The sequence below is a fragment of the Nyctibius grandis genome, chromosome 5 (genome assembly GCF_013368605.1).
Source record: "Nyctibius grandis isolate bNycGra1 chromosome 5, bNycGra1.pri, whole genome shotgun sequence".
In the NCBI taxonomy this organism is placed as follows: Eukaryota; Metazoa; Chordata; class Aves; order Nyctibiiformes; family Nyctibiidae; genus Nyctibius; species Nyctibius grandis.
In genome coordinates, this window is record NC_090662.1 from 67,099,638 (window position 1) to 67,114,464 (window position 14,827).

Consider the following 14,827-nt stretch of genomic DNA (forward strand, 5'->3'; position numbering starts at 1 on the left):
ACCACAGGGACTTTATCTCCTTCTACTGTATGTAGAAGGTCTGACGGAGCAGGGCCAGCTCGATTGATAGATCCCCTGGTGTTAACTAACCAGGTAGCTTGTGCCAAATGCTTATCCCAGTTTTTAAAGGTTCCACCCCCCATTGCTTTTAGGGTAGTTTTTAACAGCCCATTATAATCCGTTCCAATTTTTCCCAGATGCTGGTGCATGATAGAGGATATGATATACCCACTCGATGCCATGCTCTTTGGCCCAGTGTCTATGAGACTATTTTTGAAATGAGTCCCATTGTCCGACTCAATTCTCTCTGGCGTGCCATGTCGCCACAAGATTTGCTTTTCAAGGGCCCAGAATAAGTGTTCCGGGCAGTGGCATGGGGCACAGAGTATGTTTCCAGCCATCCGTGGTCGCCTCCACCATGGTAAGCACATAGCGTTTACCCTGGCGGGTTTGAGGGAGTGTGATATAGTCAATGTTGCCAGGCCTCCCCATATTTATATTTCAACCACCGCCCCCCATACCACAAAGTTTTTAACCGTTTTGGCTTGCTTAATGCGGCGCATGTTTCACAATCATGGATAACCTGTGCAATAGAGTCCATAGTTAAGTCCACCCCTCGGTCACGAGCCCATCTGTATCGTTGCATCTCTTCCTTGATGCCCTGAAGTGTCATGAGCCACCGAGCTAAAAATAGTTCACCTTTATGTTCCCAGTCCAAATCTATTTGGAACACTTTAGCAGCTTGATTCCGCTTGGTTGGTTGTTTCGCTGTTCCTCAGTTGCCCGACTTTTAGGTACGTGAGCATCTACGTGACGTACCTTCACGACTAGTTTCTCTAGCCGAAGTAGCAATATCTTGCCACAGTTCAGCAGCCCAAATAGGTTTACCTTTACCGCTGCCAGTTGCTTCGCTTCCACTGCTTTAACCACCCCCACAAGGCATTTGCTACCATCCATGAGTCAGTATAAAGATACAGCCTTGGCCACTTTTCTCATTCAGCACATGTCTAAAGCCAGCTGGATGGCTTTTACCTCTGCAAATTGACTTGATTCACCTATGTCCTTCTGTGGCTTCTGTGACTCGTCGTATGGGACTCCGTACAGCAGCTTTCCACTTCCGATGCTTTCCTACAAGACGGCAGGATCCATCGGTGAACAGGGCATTACTGCTTCTCATCCTCTGGTAGTTCATTATATGGTGGAGCTTCTTCGGCACGTGTCACCTCCTTTTCTGGTGGCATTCCGAAGTCTTTGCCTTCTGGCCAGTCCATGATCACTTCTAAGATTCCTGGGCAATTAGGGTTTCCTATTCGAGCCCTCTGTGTAGTTAATGCAATCCATTTACTCCATGTAGCATCAGTTGCATGATGAGTAGTAGGAACCTTACCCTTGAACATCCAGCCTAGTACTGGTAATCGAGGTGCCAGGAGAAGTTGTGCCTCAGTACCAATTACCTCTGAAGCAGCTCTAACTCCTTCATATGCTGCCAGTATCTCTTTTTCAGTTGGGGTGTAATTGGCCTTGGAGCCCTTGTATCCTCGACTCCAAAATCCTAGGGGTCGACCTCGAGTCTCCCCTGGTACTTTCTGCCAGAGGCTCCAGGTAGGACCATTGTCCCCAGCTGAGGTGTAGAGCACATTTTTAACATCTTTGTCCCGTACGGACTGGTCCAAGGGCTACTGCATGCACAATCTCTTGTTTAATCTGTTCAAAAGCCTGTCGTTGTTCAGGGCCCCACTGAAAATCATTCTTCTTTCTGGTCACTTGATAAAGAGGGCGTACAATCTGGCTGTAATCTGGAATATGCATTCTCCAGAAACCCACAACGCCTAAGAAGGCTTGTGTTTCCTTTTTGTTAGTTGGTGGGGACATAGCTGTTATTTTGTTGATCACCTCTATCAGGATCTGGCGACGCCCATCTTGCATTTAATCCCCTAAAAACTGGATCTCCCGGGCAGGTCCCTTGACCTTGCCTCTTTTTATGGCAAAACCAGCTTTCAGAAGAATTTGGATGATTTTCTCCCCCTTTGTCAAAAACTTCTGCTGCTGTATCACCCCACACAATGATGTCATCAATGTATTGCAAATGTTCTGGAGCTCCACCCTTTTCTAGTGCAGTCTGGATCAGTCCATGGCAAATAGTAGGACTGTGTTATCCACCCCTGGGGGCAGTCGATTCCAGGTATACTGGATACCTCTCCAGGTAAAAGCAAACTGTGGCCTGCACTTTGGTGCAAAGAATAGAGAAAAATGCATTAGCTATGTCTATGGTGGCATACCACTTGGCTGCCTTTGACTCCAGTCGTATTGAAGTTCTAGCATGTCTGGCACAGCAGCACTCAGCGGTGGCGTAACTTCATTTAGGCCACGATAATCCACAGTTAATTCTCCATTCTCCATCAGACTTTCGCACTGGCCATATAGGACTATTAAAGGGTGAGCGAGTCTTACTAATCACTCCTTGATTTTCTAATTGTCTAATCAGTTTATGAATGGGGATCAGGGAGTCTCAATTGGTGCGATATTGTCGTCGGTGCACCGTGGTAGTAGCAATCGGCTCCTGTTGTTCTTCAACCTTCAGCAGCCCCACAACAGAAGGATCCTCTGAGAGGCCAGGCAAGGTAGACAGCTGTTTAATGTCCTCAGTCTCTACAGCTGCTATACCAAAGGCTCATCTATACCCTTTTGGGTCCTTAAAATACCCTCTCTTGAGGTAGTCTATGCCAAGGATGCACGGAGCATCTGGGCCAGTCACAATGGGGTGCTTTTTCCATTCATTTTTAGTTAGGCTCACTTCAGCCTCCAATACAGATAACACTTGAGATCCTCCTGTTACTCCTGAAATACTGATAGGTTCTGCCCCTTTATGATCCGATGGCCATTAGGGTGCACTGTGCACCAGTGTCTACCAAGGCTCGATACCTTTGTGGTTTTGATGTGCCAGGCCATCGAATCCACACAGTCCAATAAACACAGTTGTCCCTCTCCTCCACCTGGCTGGAGGCAGGGCCCCCCTAATTAAGAAATGGATTCGTGCTGCTCACAGGGACTGGACCTTCATTTCTCCTATTCACTCTTGGGAAAAAGTGATTTGAGGCCCATCTACCCTGACTGGGGTCCTGCTCACTGGTAACTGGAGCAGCCATCCTCCTAGAAAAATTCTCTCTGGTATTTCTTTTAGCTTGCAACTCACGTACTCGTTCCTGTAGGGTACTGGTAGGTTGTCCATGCCATCTGCTCATGTCCTCCCCATAACCACGCAGGGCAAACCACAGGATACCTCGTGATGTGTTCCGTTTCCTTTGAGCTGGTCCTGTAGGAGAACATTTTCTCTTAACAGCTGCAACGCGTGCCTGTGTAGGTAGAGAGTCAAGTTTATTCTCGATCCTGGGACAGTTTGTCTGACAGTTGTTTTAAATGAGTCCTTGATTCTCCTTAGTCAGTTTTTCCACAGCCGAGATTGCGTGCCTGCAGTGGGGAAGAAATACTATCTTCATACTGTCGCATACAGTTAGCCATTTCGCCCACAGTAGAATGTGCCATATCATCTTCTCCCCATACTAATATTGACAATGTATGGGTATGTGTCGGTGGAGCATTCTTTACAACCTTCCGGAACATGGATCAGTTGCATTCCACTTCATCAGGATCTACAGGATCTATAATGTCCCGTGGGTGTCTATAAATGATCTCTTGCACAGCTAGTTGTCTAAGGTAGTTAATACCTTTTTCTATAGTGGTCCATTTGCTTAGGTGGCTCATAACATCATCTTTATAGGGATACCTGCTCTTACAGCTGACAAGAGTCGCCTCCAGAGACTGTGTTTGACTTTCTTGCGAGCGCCTTATCAATACCACCATCTCTGGACAGGGATCCCAACTGTCTGGCTTCTCTGCCATCCAATTGCATTGCTATCTGCCCCATTTATCCCAGCATCAGAGCAACCAGGTAATAATAGGTTCACCGTCATAACGGCTGAAGTCTTTCCTTATATTCTCAGGTCCTTCAGGGATAAAGAGTGGTAGGTTATCTCTACGTCCGAGTCCTCCTCCTGTGATAGTTCTGCTTTAGAAGGACCTTTCTTCTGTGATGGGCCTGCTTTAAAAGGATGATCGAGGAAACCCCCATCTGTGTCAGGCCCTAACTCTGCCTGAGAAGGGCCCTCACCTGGGTCATATGATGGCTCTGCCTTAGAAGGACTCTGAGTCATCATCCCTTCACTTACACGAGCTGATTTCTTTTGGTATTTCTTTCCTGGTTACAGGAGCAATTGGTACAGAATCGATAGATGCTGGGGTCTGAGTAGATGCAGTGGCTGTCGTGGGAGTGCTGAGACTCATTAGAGTCTGAGTAGCTGCAGTGGCCATCTTGGGGGGTGTAGCAGCTGTGGTGCAGGCTGCCGAGGTTTCAGTGGATTTAGTGGCTGTAGCGGCAGCACACGCTGTAGGATCTGAGGTGGCTGCACAACACCTACAACTGTCCCTGCACCGATATTTAATCTTATCCCACATCAGAAACACATTCAGGACAACCGAAAATAAAAACATGCCACCTAGACAGCACCATCCTAATTTCGCAAAATATAGTGGAATCAGCTTGGCAGAAAAGGAGAAGGTACTATTTCCCAGAGTAAAACTGGAAGTGTAATCATTAACAGAATCAGCTAAAGGACGCCTGGAGCGTGCAGCTGAAGTCGCTGCTACTGATTCGCGATTAAAGCTGCCCATCATTGTGTCATAGAGATAAGAGATTGGAATAGTAACTGCCCACTTTATCATAGCATAAATCAGTATCAAACCCCATACCAAAACAATACATTTCGACCAGCGCCCACTGCTAAACTGCATGTAAACATTCATAAGAAGCAAGCAATAACACAGTGCCCACGGCAGGTAAGGCATCATTGCAATACTCAACTGTGAAAGAAACTCTATAAAAAGACGAGATAACACAGTATTCAAAAATGACATCAGCATCTTCACTATCTGTTTTAGTTTCCAACCCCTCGTAAATCTCAAAGGAAGAAATCTGATACTCTCTCAGCTGAGCTCTCCGGGTCTCCTCCCACCAGAGCCAGGATTCAACTTATCAGAGCAACCTGTTGGAGCTTCTCTCGTGCCCCACGTTGGGCACCAATAAATCTGTCACGGTTTAAAGCTGGGCTATTAAACCTGTGGCAGACGCTCTCTGTTAACCCTCCCACCCCACCCGAAGGGAAAGGGAAAAGGGAGAGAGACTTACGGGTTGGAAAGTTAAAAACAGTTTTTAATAAACCTATAATATGAAAAAGAGTATAATAATAATAATATTGGAATAATCAATATATACAAATATATATACAAAACCAAGATCGAGCTCCCCCGATGTCGGCCACGTCACACGGCACTGCAGGGCAGGCTCCGGGAAGGCCGCAGGCTGGGCCTAGCAACGGTCTGAGAGCTGGATTCAGGGAATGCACGGATCGGGGATCGGGGGCAGCAGGAAAACAGTCGGAGTCCTCCTTGGACACCGGCCATAGCAGAAAGAGACCGAGACCCTCGTGATCCCCCCGCTTTATACCAAGAATGACGTGTATGGGATGGAATACCCTCGTTGGTCAATTTTGGGTCACCTGCCCTGTCTGCTCCCCCCTGTAGCTGCGACCCCCCTTCGGCTCTTCACTCATAAGCAGTGAGGAATTCAGCAGTGACCTTGGTTTCTCTAAGACTAAGTACAGCAAGAGCCTTACTGCACAACATCCCTACCAGTGCCTCAGTGATAACTACAAACTTTGAGCGTTATCAGTCTTGGAAGCGGACACTGTCTGCAAAACATGTAGTTAGTTTCAGAAAGTGCAGTTACTTAGAGGAGACTTAGCTGAAAGTAAAAGTCACTGAAAGGAAAATCGGCCTGGTTTAGGCCAAACCAGGACGGATTGTTCTGCCAATCTCAACTGTGCCATTTCTTACAGTGTGAGTGCTTGTCTTTGCAATACTAACAGTCTTTTAATGCAGCTTCCGTGTGGTCTGTCTGCAGATAAACATTTGTGCATACATATGCTGTGGTGTATGTACATGTACACATAAATAAATATATCTGTTTCCATAACTGTGCTTAGATGAAAGATTATGTTAGACTGAAGCTAGGAATAAGACTATTCAAACTTAAAAGATTAAAAATTTCTATTTTTGCATGTTGCTTTACTCCCCAGAGGATTTACAAACCCAGTATGCTAGAGTTAACTCTAAGGTATGTTGAAATGCATGCTTCAGACATGCAGCAATCTTAATAAAACCATACTAGTAATTCCAGTATTACTAGAATGTTTGTCTTTTTAGTTGTCCTTGCCCACCCCATGCATCACACTATTCAAAAAGGAGTAGTAACTTTGCAGGTCAAGTCAAGGATGCTTAGGAAAGGGTAGAGCACCACCAAATTTATTTGTGAAATAGTTGTGCCCAGCATGTGGTGAAGACTCATCACCTTTGGAGCAAAGGGGACTGGAGGCAAGGGAGGGGAATGTAGTCAAGTAGAGGAAGTGTGATCATCAGGGATCAGCAGCAGGGCTGTATAGGCATGAGGTAGAGTATGAAAGGGTTAGAAGAAGGGAAACCACTGACAGGGTTCAAAGGAAGAGTGTCGTACACAGGAGTATCTTCAAAGAGAATAGACATAATGTCAAACAGATCGAGGTGGAGGTGGGGTAACGAAGAGGAATTTCAGCAAAGTGCTGCAAGCTGATGTGATAATTCTGACAGCAGAAGTGAAAAGTTCCTCCTCAGAAGTATTTTTTGGGGGAAAAAAAAAAAAAGCCTGGCGTTTGAGGGAGAGCGGTTTAAGCAAGCAAGATCCCGAAGACAGTGTTTCAGCTCTGAAGGGGGGAGAGTTTCAGAATGGGTTCACTGGGTGGCTGTGACTCAAAAAGTGGAGTTACACCTCCACAGTTACACCTTCACCTGCTCTAGCTCAACAGTGCCTTTTTGAATCGGTGGTTGCAGTCATTTACATAAATTCAATAATTGAGTCACCCATAGTGCTGAATTGAAGGGACTGTTGTAAAGCCCAAGAAAAATGGAGTATAGTGGAAGACGTCCAGATCTGTTCAAATAATAAGCTTACTCATTTTGTGAGAAACTCCAAAACCTCGACCATTCAGATAGTCGTTGGATTTTACAGGAGAGCTTTTATTGCCATCTACTGGTCTAGATAGGCACTTTGCTCTACTACAACATCCTTTCTAAGAACCATTTGGAAAATGTTTGCTTACTGAGAAAATATTTTGAAGAGATTGTTTCAGAATATTCCTTAGGCAAGTTTATCTTTGGCGTGATATCAGACGAGTCTGTTTGTAGTTAGCTATGCTGGTATGCCAAGCTTTATGAAAGGGGGTTCATTTAAACATCTGGAACCTGACACACCCATAAACGCACTCCAACACATGCTTCGCTTTGCAGGAAATCAGCTCTAGGAACACACAGAAGGTTTTGTACGTGTGCTGCGCAGTGGGTATGTGTGCACGCACTTTGAAAACTGGAGTTGTCAACATTTCTTTCTACTTTCAATTTCCAAGCTACATAAAATTGAGCAGGACTTGAAGAAAAACTTTCTCTTAATTAATTCTTCAGAATTTCTAATTACTCAAAAGCCCCAAAAAATCAGCAGGAGAGCTTGAAACTCGGAGGCTTGATTAAATTAAGTCTGAATCAAGTCATTGACGAGGTGAGATTAGCTTTTTTATAAATACAGTTACGAAAATGAAAGGCCCAGTTCTATGTCTTTCTCAAGCAAGACCCATATTGAATCCATAATCCCTTAATACGATCTCTAGGATAAGTATCTAATTTCTCTAAGCTCCAAAGCTTTTTATATTTTATTGTGTCTATTCAGTATGAAATTCCTAAGAGCTAGATTTTTGGTTCTTTTCTGGAGACATCCATGCTGGCTGAAAAGTCATTGCCAGGCTGCACATATAAATCAGATCTGCAGCATGTTTGTCCTTCATCAGATGAACTAGGTGTTTGTACAAGCACCCCCAGATATGAGGGTCAAAATGCAGATATGGGGAGGTCAAAATGAGGAAGATCAGCAGTGACATGATTCAAATGATTTAAACTCACTTCACTCATTTTGACTGAAAGAAATGGAAAGATGACCTGGCAGTGGTAATAATTTCAGTCAGTACACAGGTGTCTACAGTCTTGCACCCATAGGTACACAAAAAGCTCGTCACACAATGATGAAATCTGAAGAAATTGCTGGAAAAGGATGTAAACAGCAACAGAAGGCTGTTTTTTTCACTAGATTTGCTGATTCGGAGTTTTAAACTGTGTATCATATACTGAAGTAAGATGACAGAATCGAGGGGGTTTTATTTTTCTTTTCCCTGCAGCTCTCATGTTCATTCCTGAGACTACCATATCCTGACCATCCTCCTAGTGCCCATTGTTTGCGGATCTTAACCAAAGCCTTTGTACTCATTGTCACTCATGTCTCCTGTTTTTTGTCTTTGTTCTCTCGCAGCTACAAGCCCCCAGTGTGAAAGGCTTTGATTTTGCTAAGCAGCATCTGGGCCAGCACAATAAAGATGACGTCCTCATTATCCATGAGCCAGCTCCTTTACCAGGACCTATTAAGGATACTACCCCGTCTGAAAATGGAGATGTGCCCAGCCCCAAATCCAAGACTTCCTCAAAGCCTTCAAAGACTGTTCGACACAGAGGGAGGTCAGTTCATAGAGGAAAAACAAATTGTAGTAGAATGCAGTTTATTAATGGCTGGTGATTACTGTATTTTTAGGGCAATTTCAGTGGAAAGACCTGTTCCAGAGCTCTGGGACTTGCGTTTTCTAGTGGGCCATCAGAGTTACACCTCGCTACTCATTAGTACAAGGTTGTGAGAATTTAGAGTCCATTTTTCTCTTAAAGGCAACGTGCCCAGTTAAGAGGGGTATTTAAAACACTGCTAGATTGGCTGGAGTTAAGTTATTGCTTATTTAGTGGAAACACCAAGTGTATGTTTTCTGATGCATTCTCTTTGTAGTGATCTGTAGCTACTAAGGCAACAGGTGGTTAAAAACAAACTAAAACCATTGACAGATAGTAGTGTGTTTCAATAATATTAATGATCAATACATGTCTGATAAGTCAGAATTCCAGAAATAAGCCCGATCTCCAAAATTCAGGGAAGATGCATGAGTGTGTTTGTGGTTATCTGGTTGCTCTCAGAGCAAACCAGCTTTGGTCAGGAAAAGGAGTGATAATTTACAGCTGTGCAAGTGGAGAAGTGTCTGTCAACCTTCAGCAGTACTTTCCTAACCTTTTCCAATAATCAAATGATGTGAATGTGTCTTGCTGGAAAGGATTGTGTTTGTAGGATAGGCACTGTAACAGAGCTACGCAGTAAAGAAGGATCTGTGCATTAAAAAAAAGGGGGAATAAGTGGTAAGGTAATAGGTAGGAAAAAAAATAGAACCCTGAGGAGGGGAGTGTTATGATGAGTCACAAACAGCTCCTCACTGCAAAGCTCCTCTGTGCTCCACTTTCCAGTGATTCTTCTTCCTCTCCATCCCTCTCATATTTTTGCACTCCTTTGTCTCCATCTCTGCGTCCCCTGTGCTTTTACCTATGTTCTGTTGCACAGTGGGAGAAAAAAAAAAAACAAACAACCAAGGGCAGGGTTGAATGAGCTTGGAAAGAAACTAACAGTGGTTCTTCCTGAGCTGCAGGTCTCTGTGACACAGCTTGCTCCTCTGCTCAATCTTCTGTGCTTCCTCTAAAGCTCCAGTTGTCCTAAGATCTTCCCCATGTGGGCTTCATACAGCTCAGTTTCCACCTTCCCAGATGCTGTGCCTATCTTCCTCACTCCCTATAGGCCTTGCAAGTAGTAGACTACCAGTAGTACAGTGGAAGGTGGGCAAAATTGGAAAATAATGGAAGAAAAATTACCTAACTCATCTTGGTGTAATATAAATCAGAAGGACAAGTGTTTCTGTGTTTCTTTTAAAGTTTAAAAGTGGCCTAAGACAGCGATGATACTTAGGGGGAGGGAAGGGTATCTATATTTACATGCACATAATAAGAAAGAAATTTAAACTTGAGGCTTTTACTGTATTTCATCTAGAATAATTCAGAAAATGAAGCAGGAAGAATTTTCAGAAGGCAACGTTTTAATGCTTCCCCTGAAGACAATAATGAATCATTGATCAAATTTGGAACAAAGATATTTCTTTTTTAAATAGCATCTAAATTCAAACACTTCAAAATGTTTTCAAAAGAGAATTTCTCTCTTTTCCCTCATCCTCCCTTAAGAGCAAATCTCCCTTTAGGCTTAACTATGGAGATGTTACCCTCATTTCCCTAACATGCTGACATTCCCATGTCAGCTTGAGGTTTAAAACATTTATTCCCTGAGGCAGAATTTGAAATGTGAAATGATAGCATAGTGTGTTATGTTGGTTTTAGCTGTTTTCTGTTTTGTGAGGAAATACAGAACTCAGTTCATCACAATACCATTCAGGACTGTATGTTGCATGCCAGGAAATAGAGTGGTGATGCGAGTACACGTTCTGTATCTGTAAAAAACAGCAAACGAGAAAAACAACTGAGTTCAGAAAGCACAGCATCTCTAGGCTCCAGCTGAGAGTTGGACTTGTTGTTTTGGCTTGAGAGGATACATCTGCATATTCCTCAGCACTTACAAAGAATGACTGATATTGACTCACCACTATTTATTTTTGTATAATTTACTTAATTTAGATAGACTGAGGAAAGAGTATGAAGGAAAACAAAGCACAATGGGGTCAAACAGTCAGTAGGAGATCTGGAAGTAGAACTCCAGCCTTGTACTGTGCTGAACCAAGACAAAGGTGATGGAGATGGTAGCTCTGCCCACCCTCTCCACCTTAGAAAAGAGGAAAAGATGCAATGGTGCAGATCTGTAAGCTCATTGAGAACCATTTCTCCTTTTTCCCGTGCTGATTTTTTTTTAATTGGGATGTGACTTATTAATATTACAGTCCTGCAGAAAAGAAGGAAAGACAGAGTTCGATTATCAGTGCATTGTTCAGGGAGGAGAAAAAGGGGAGTTGGATTCACTCCTGCTGCAAGGAGTAGGTTTAACTTTCAATGAACTTGTCTGGCTGGGTGTAGTTACCTTAGTCTGTGTGCTCTAGGCAGGTTGATGTTTAGCCAGGAGCCTCAGTAACTAGTTCAGATATCCATCTAGCCCAAGCAAATCTTGCGCTTAACGAGGTTAATGCACAGACACATTGCACACTTTAGGTGATTAACTCCCTGAAGGAATAGAATATGAATGTTCACAAGACAAAATGGTCACTAGAGACACTATCACAAAGGCTGATCCCATATGAAAAGACAGGCTTTGGTGTCAGCTGGGCAATGGTGTGTGCCCTATATTTTTGCGATTTTTATACTATCTGAATAATTTTACAGCTGAAGCATTCTATTGGGGAAAATCACAGTATTTCTTTATATTTTTTTTGTAATCGCCCACAAAAATTATGAACACTGAGATTGTAATTTGTAGGTAACATATTTTTAAGAATCTCATGACTGCATGAGATAAATACATAAAAGTAGAATTTTTGAATGGCCCTACATTTAACTAGTCAGGAAAATATTCACATGGACTTGTAGTGTTAGTGAGAGAACACGAAGTTAGCAGGTTTGAATATTAGACTAATTACCTGTAGGGGTTTCTTATTTCTAATGTAGTTCTTTTCTCTCTGAAAAGTAAACTGCTACTTATAAATGCAGAGTTTTTTCTTGAAGTGTATTTTAAAGGAAAGGTTAGTTAATCTTGTCACATGTGAATCCTGTTGCAGTCAGTTTTCAAACGCAACAACAGTAACATCATGGCAATGAATATCTATGATAATTTATTATAAGAGGAAATTACTAGCAGTGTTCACAAGATACTTTAGCACAGAATTCTTTGCGTGTCAGAACTGTGCCCCTTCGCAAATTTGCGTTACATGTTGGTTTGTTTTTTAATGTTTGTGGCAGAGTTTCGCCATCAGATGCTGACTCCACAGCAAGTGAACCATCCAGCGGGAGAGAGACAGGAGAAGAAACTGCAAGACCCTCAACTGTTGCGAATGAGGGCAAACCACGCAGAGCAGTGAAGAAGGGTTTGTTACTTTTTTTTTCCCTTATGTGCACTAACAGTGTTTTACTGAGGTTGAAGAGTTGCTCTGGTGCTGTAACTTCTCTAAACTCATCTTTGGCTGTTAATTTTTTCTGGTTTGTGTTGCAGAAAATTTTCTTCCTCTCTTTTTTGGTTTAGTTTCTTCTGTTGAAATTGAAGATCTACGCATTCCTTTAATTCCAGCAAGCTTTTGAAACTAATGGCTTAGCAGGAGTGAATCTTCCCTCCTTTTTTTCTCCCACTCATCCCTGGCAAACCTTTTTCCATTTAGGCCTAACTTTGGCTCTCGTGGTAGCAATCTTGCAGACAGTTACATGGGCAGTAGAGGTTACAGCAGGACTTCATACAGCATGGGTATATGTCTGTAACTGTAACTTCGAAAAAGCGAGATTAAGAAAAAGAGACCAGAGTGGTAGAAGTTTTACAAATAAGTTCTGATTCAGACATCAAAATGCCTTCATGATTGTGCTTTAGAAAGATGAAAATCAAGTGCTAATACGTTAATAACAGTGAAATCTTTTTGTAAAGAACCATCTTTCAGGTGAAGTGCCACCATTTGTCTTGGAGGTACCCTAAGATATATTTCTTTCCTCATTGAAAAGTCGATAAAACACTGCAAACCCACTTTCATTTTTTTAATTAAAACACTCTTTTAAATTATTTTCCTGTTTAAAAGTGTGTGGTTAACTGTGCCTACACAAACATTAAGTGTTTTTTCTGAGGGCCTTTTGCGTTCAGATGGCTTGCTCCTTGCTTGAGGTTTTAGTTAACTGATCTTTGCCTTAAATCACAATAGTCTTCCTAGAGAAAATTCTGATACTAAATGTCTGGTAAAGGAGCTTGTGATATCCCCATCTGTTCTTAATACATATGGCCTTGGCAGCAGCAGAAACTGAGAAGAAGAAGAAAATATTGACCACATTGTGAGCAGTCTCTTCGATACATTGAATGTTTTTGCATGTACTCTGAAATACCAGCTGAGATGTAAAGATGGCTACTGCGGAATGCAGTGCCAGTGAAATTCAGATCATAGCAGATAATCTTCAGTTTTTCCTTATGTTGAAGAAATGAGATCGAGGAATATGTAAGATAGTTTATATAAAACATTAGCTCTTGGGTGGCTAAACAGCAAGTTCAAATATGTATGATTCTTAAATTTTCATAATGTGGACTACTGCTGGAAGAGCAAAGGTGACGGAGCAGGCTTTCCTCTGTAAAGAACATGTAAGAAAACAAAGCACAGGATCTGCTCATGTGACTAGAAAGTTGTACCTCCTAATAACTCAGCAGGCAGTGTATGCTGTGTGTACTTTACACAATTTACAAAAAGAAGATACTGTACTGATGCTATATGTTTTAGTGCCTTAGGTTTGCTCTAACGACCAAAACTCATGCTCAAGTACATATATAGGAAAGAAATTATGCTATGACAGAGCTCATCTCAGGATAGTTTGAGTTGCTCCAACCTATCTGACTTCACTTCTGTTGCCCTGATTTAGTGCTCTTCTACTTCTTATTACCTGGGAACTCAATTTTTGTCTCTTCGTTTTCCATATGGCTTAAAACCCTTACCTAAGGTTTAACATGCCCTTTTGTTGTAGAAGTGTTAGGTATTGCTGCATCTGAATTACTGGCAAAGGCAGCAAGGATATTGTGTGACGTGTCCTTTTTACCTATCGTACCCTTACTGGATCAAGTACACTATTTTTTTCAGCATTTGGTTCTTCTAGGTTGGTGATCATAGGGACTATTTTTAGCATTCAGAATTGGAGGCTCTGTCTGCAGGGAGCTCGCTGTCTGTTAAATGGCAGATTCGGCTCCTTTTTTGTGCAGCTGAGGTTTGGCAGTTTAATCCAAGTTCATGCATTTCATTCAAAAGTAAATGCAGTTATCTTAATGGTGTGGGTTTTTTCCAGTTGCCATTCCAGCTGAATTATTTGTAATAATGTCACGGTTTAAAGCTGGGCTGGCTACTAAACCTGCGGCAGACGCTCTCTGTTAACCCTCCCACCCCACCCGAAGGGAAAGGGAAAGAGAAAAGGGAGAGAGACTTACGGGTTGGAAAGTTAAAACAGTTTTAATAAACCTATAATAATGAAAAAGAGTATAATAATAATATTGGAATAATCAAATATATACAAATATATATACAAAACCAAGATCGAGCTCCCCCGATGTCGGCAACGTCACCACCGGCACTGCAGGGCAGGCTCCGGGAAGGCCCAGGCTGGGCCTAGCGACGGTCGAGAGCTGGATTCAGGGATGCACAGATCGGGATCGGGGGCAGCAGGAAAACAGTCGGAGTCCTCCTTGGACACTGGCCATAGCAGAAAAGAGCCCGAGAGCGAGACCCTCATGATCCCCCCGCTTTATATGAGAATGACGTGTATGGGATGGAATACCCTCGTTGGTCAATTTTGGGTCACCTGCCTTGTCTGCTCCCCCCTGTAGCTGTGACCCCCCTTCAGCTCTTCACTCATAAGCAGTGAGGAATTCAGCAGTGACCTTGGTTTCTCTAAGACTAAGTACAGCAAGAGCCTTACTGCACAACATCCCTACCAGTGCCTCAGCGATAACTACAAACTTCGAGCGTTATCAGTCCTGGAAGCAGACACTGTCTGCAAAACATGTAGTTAGTTTCAGAAAGTGCAGTTACTTAGAGGAGACTTAGCTGAAAGTAAA

The 14,827-nt window shown here is 42.8% G+C and overlaps 1 protein-coding gene across 1 annotated transcript in view; it reads left to right on the plus strand.

The window, feature by feature from the left end:
- KIAA1549 (KIAA1549 ortholog) overlaps nt 1-14,827 on the plus strand; it is a 165,410-nt gene that overhangs the window by 125,791 nt on the left and 24,792 nt on the right. Inside the window, 2 exon segments of the mRNA XM_068401723.1 lie at nt 8,501-8,703; nt 12,004-12,128. Coding sequence (XP_068257824.1) covers nt 8,501-8,703; nt 12,004-12,128 — 328 coding nt within the window.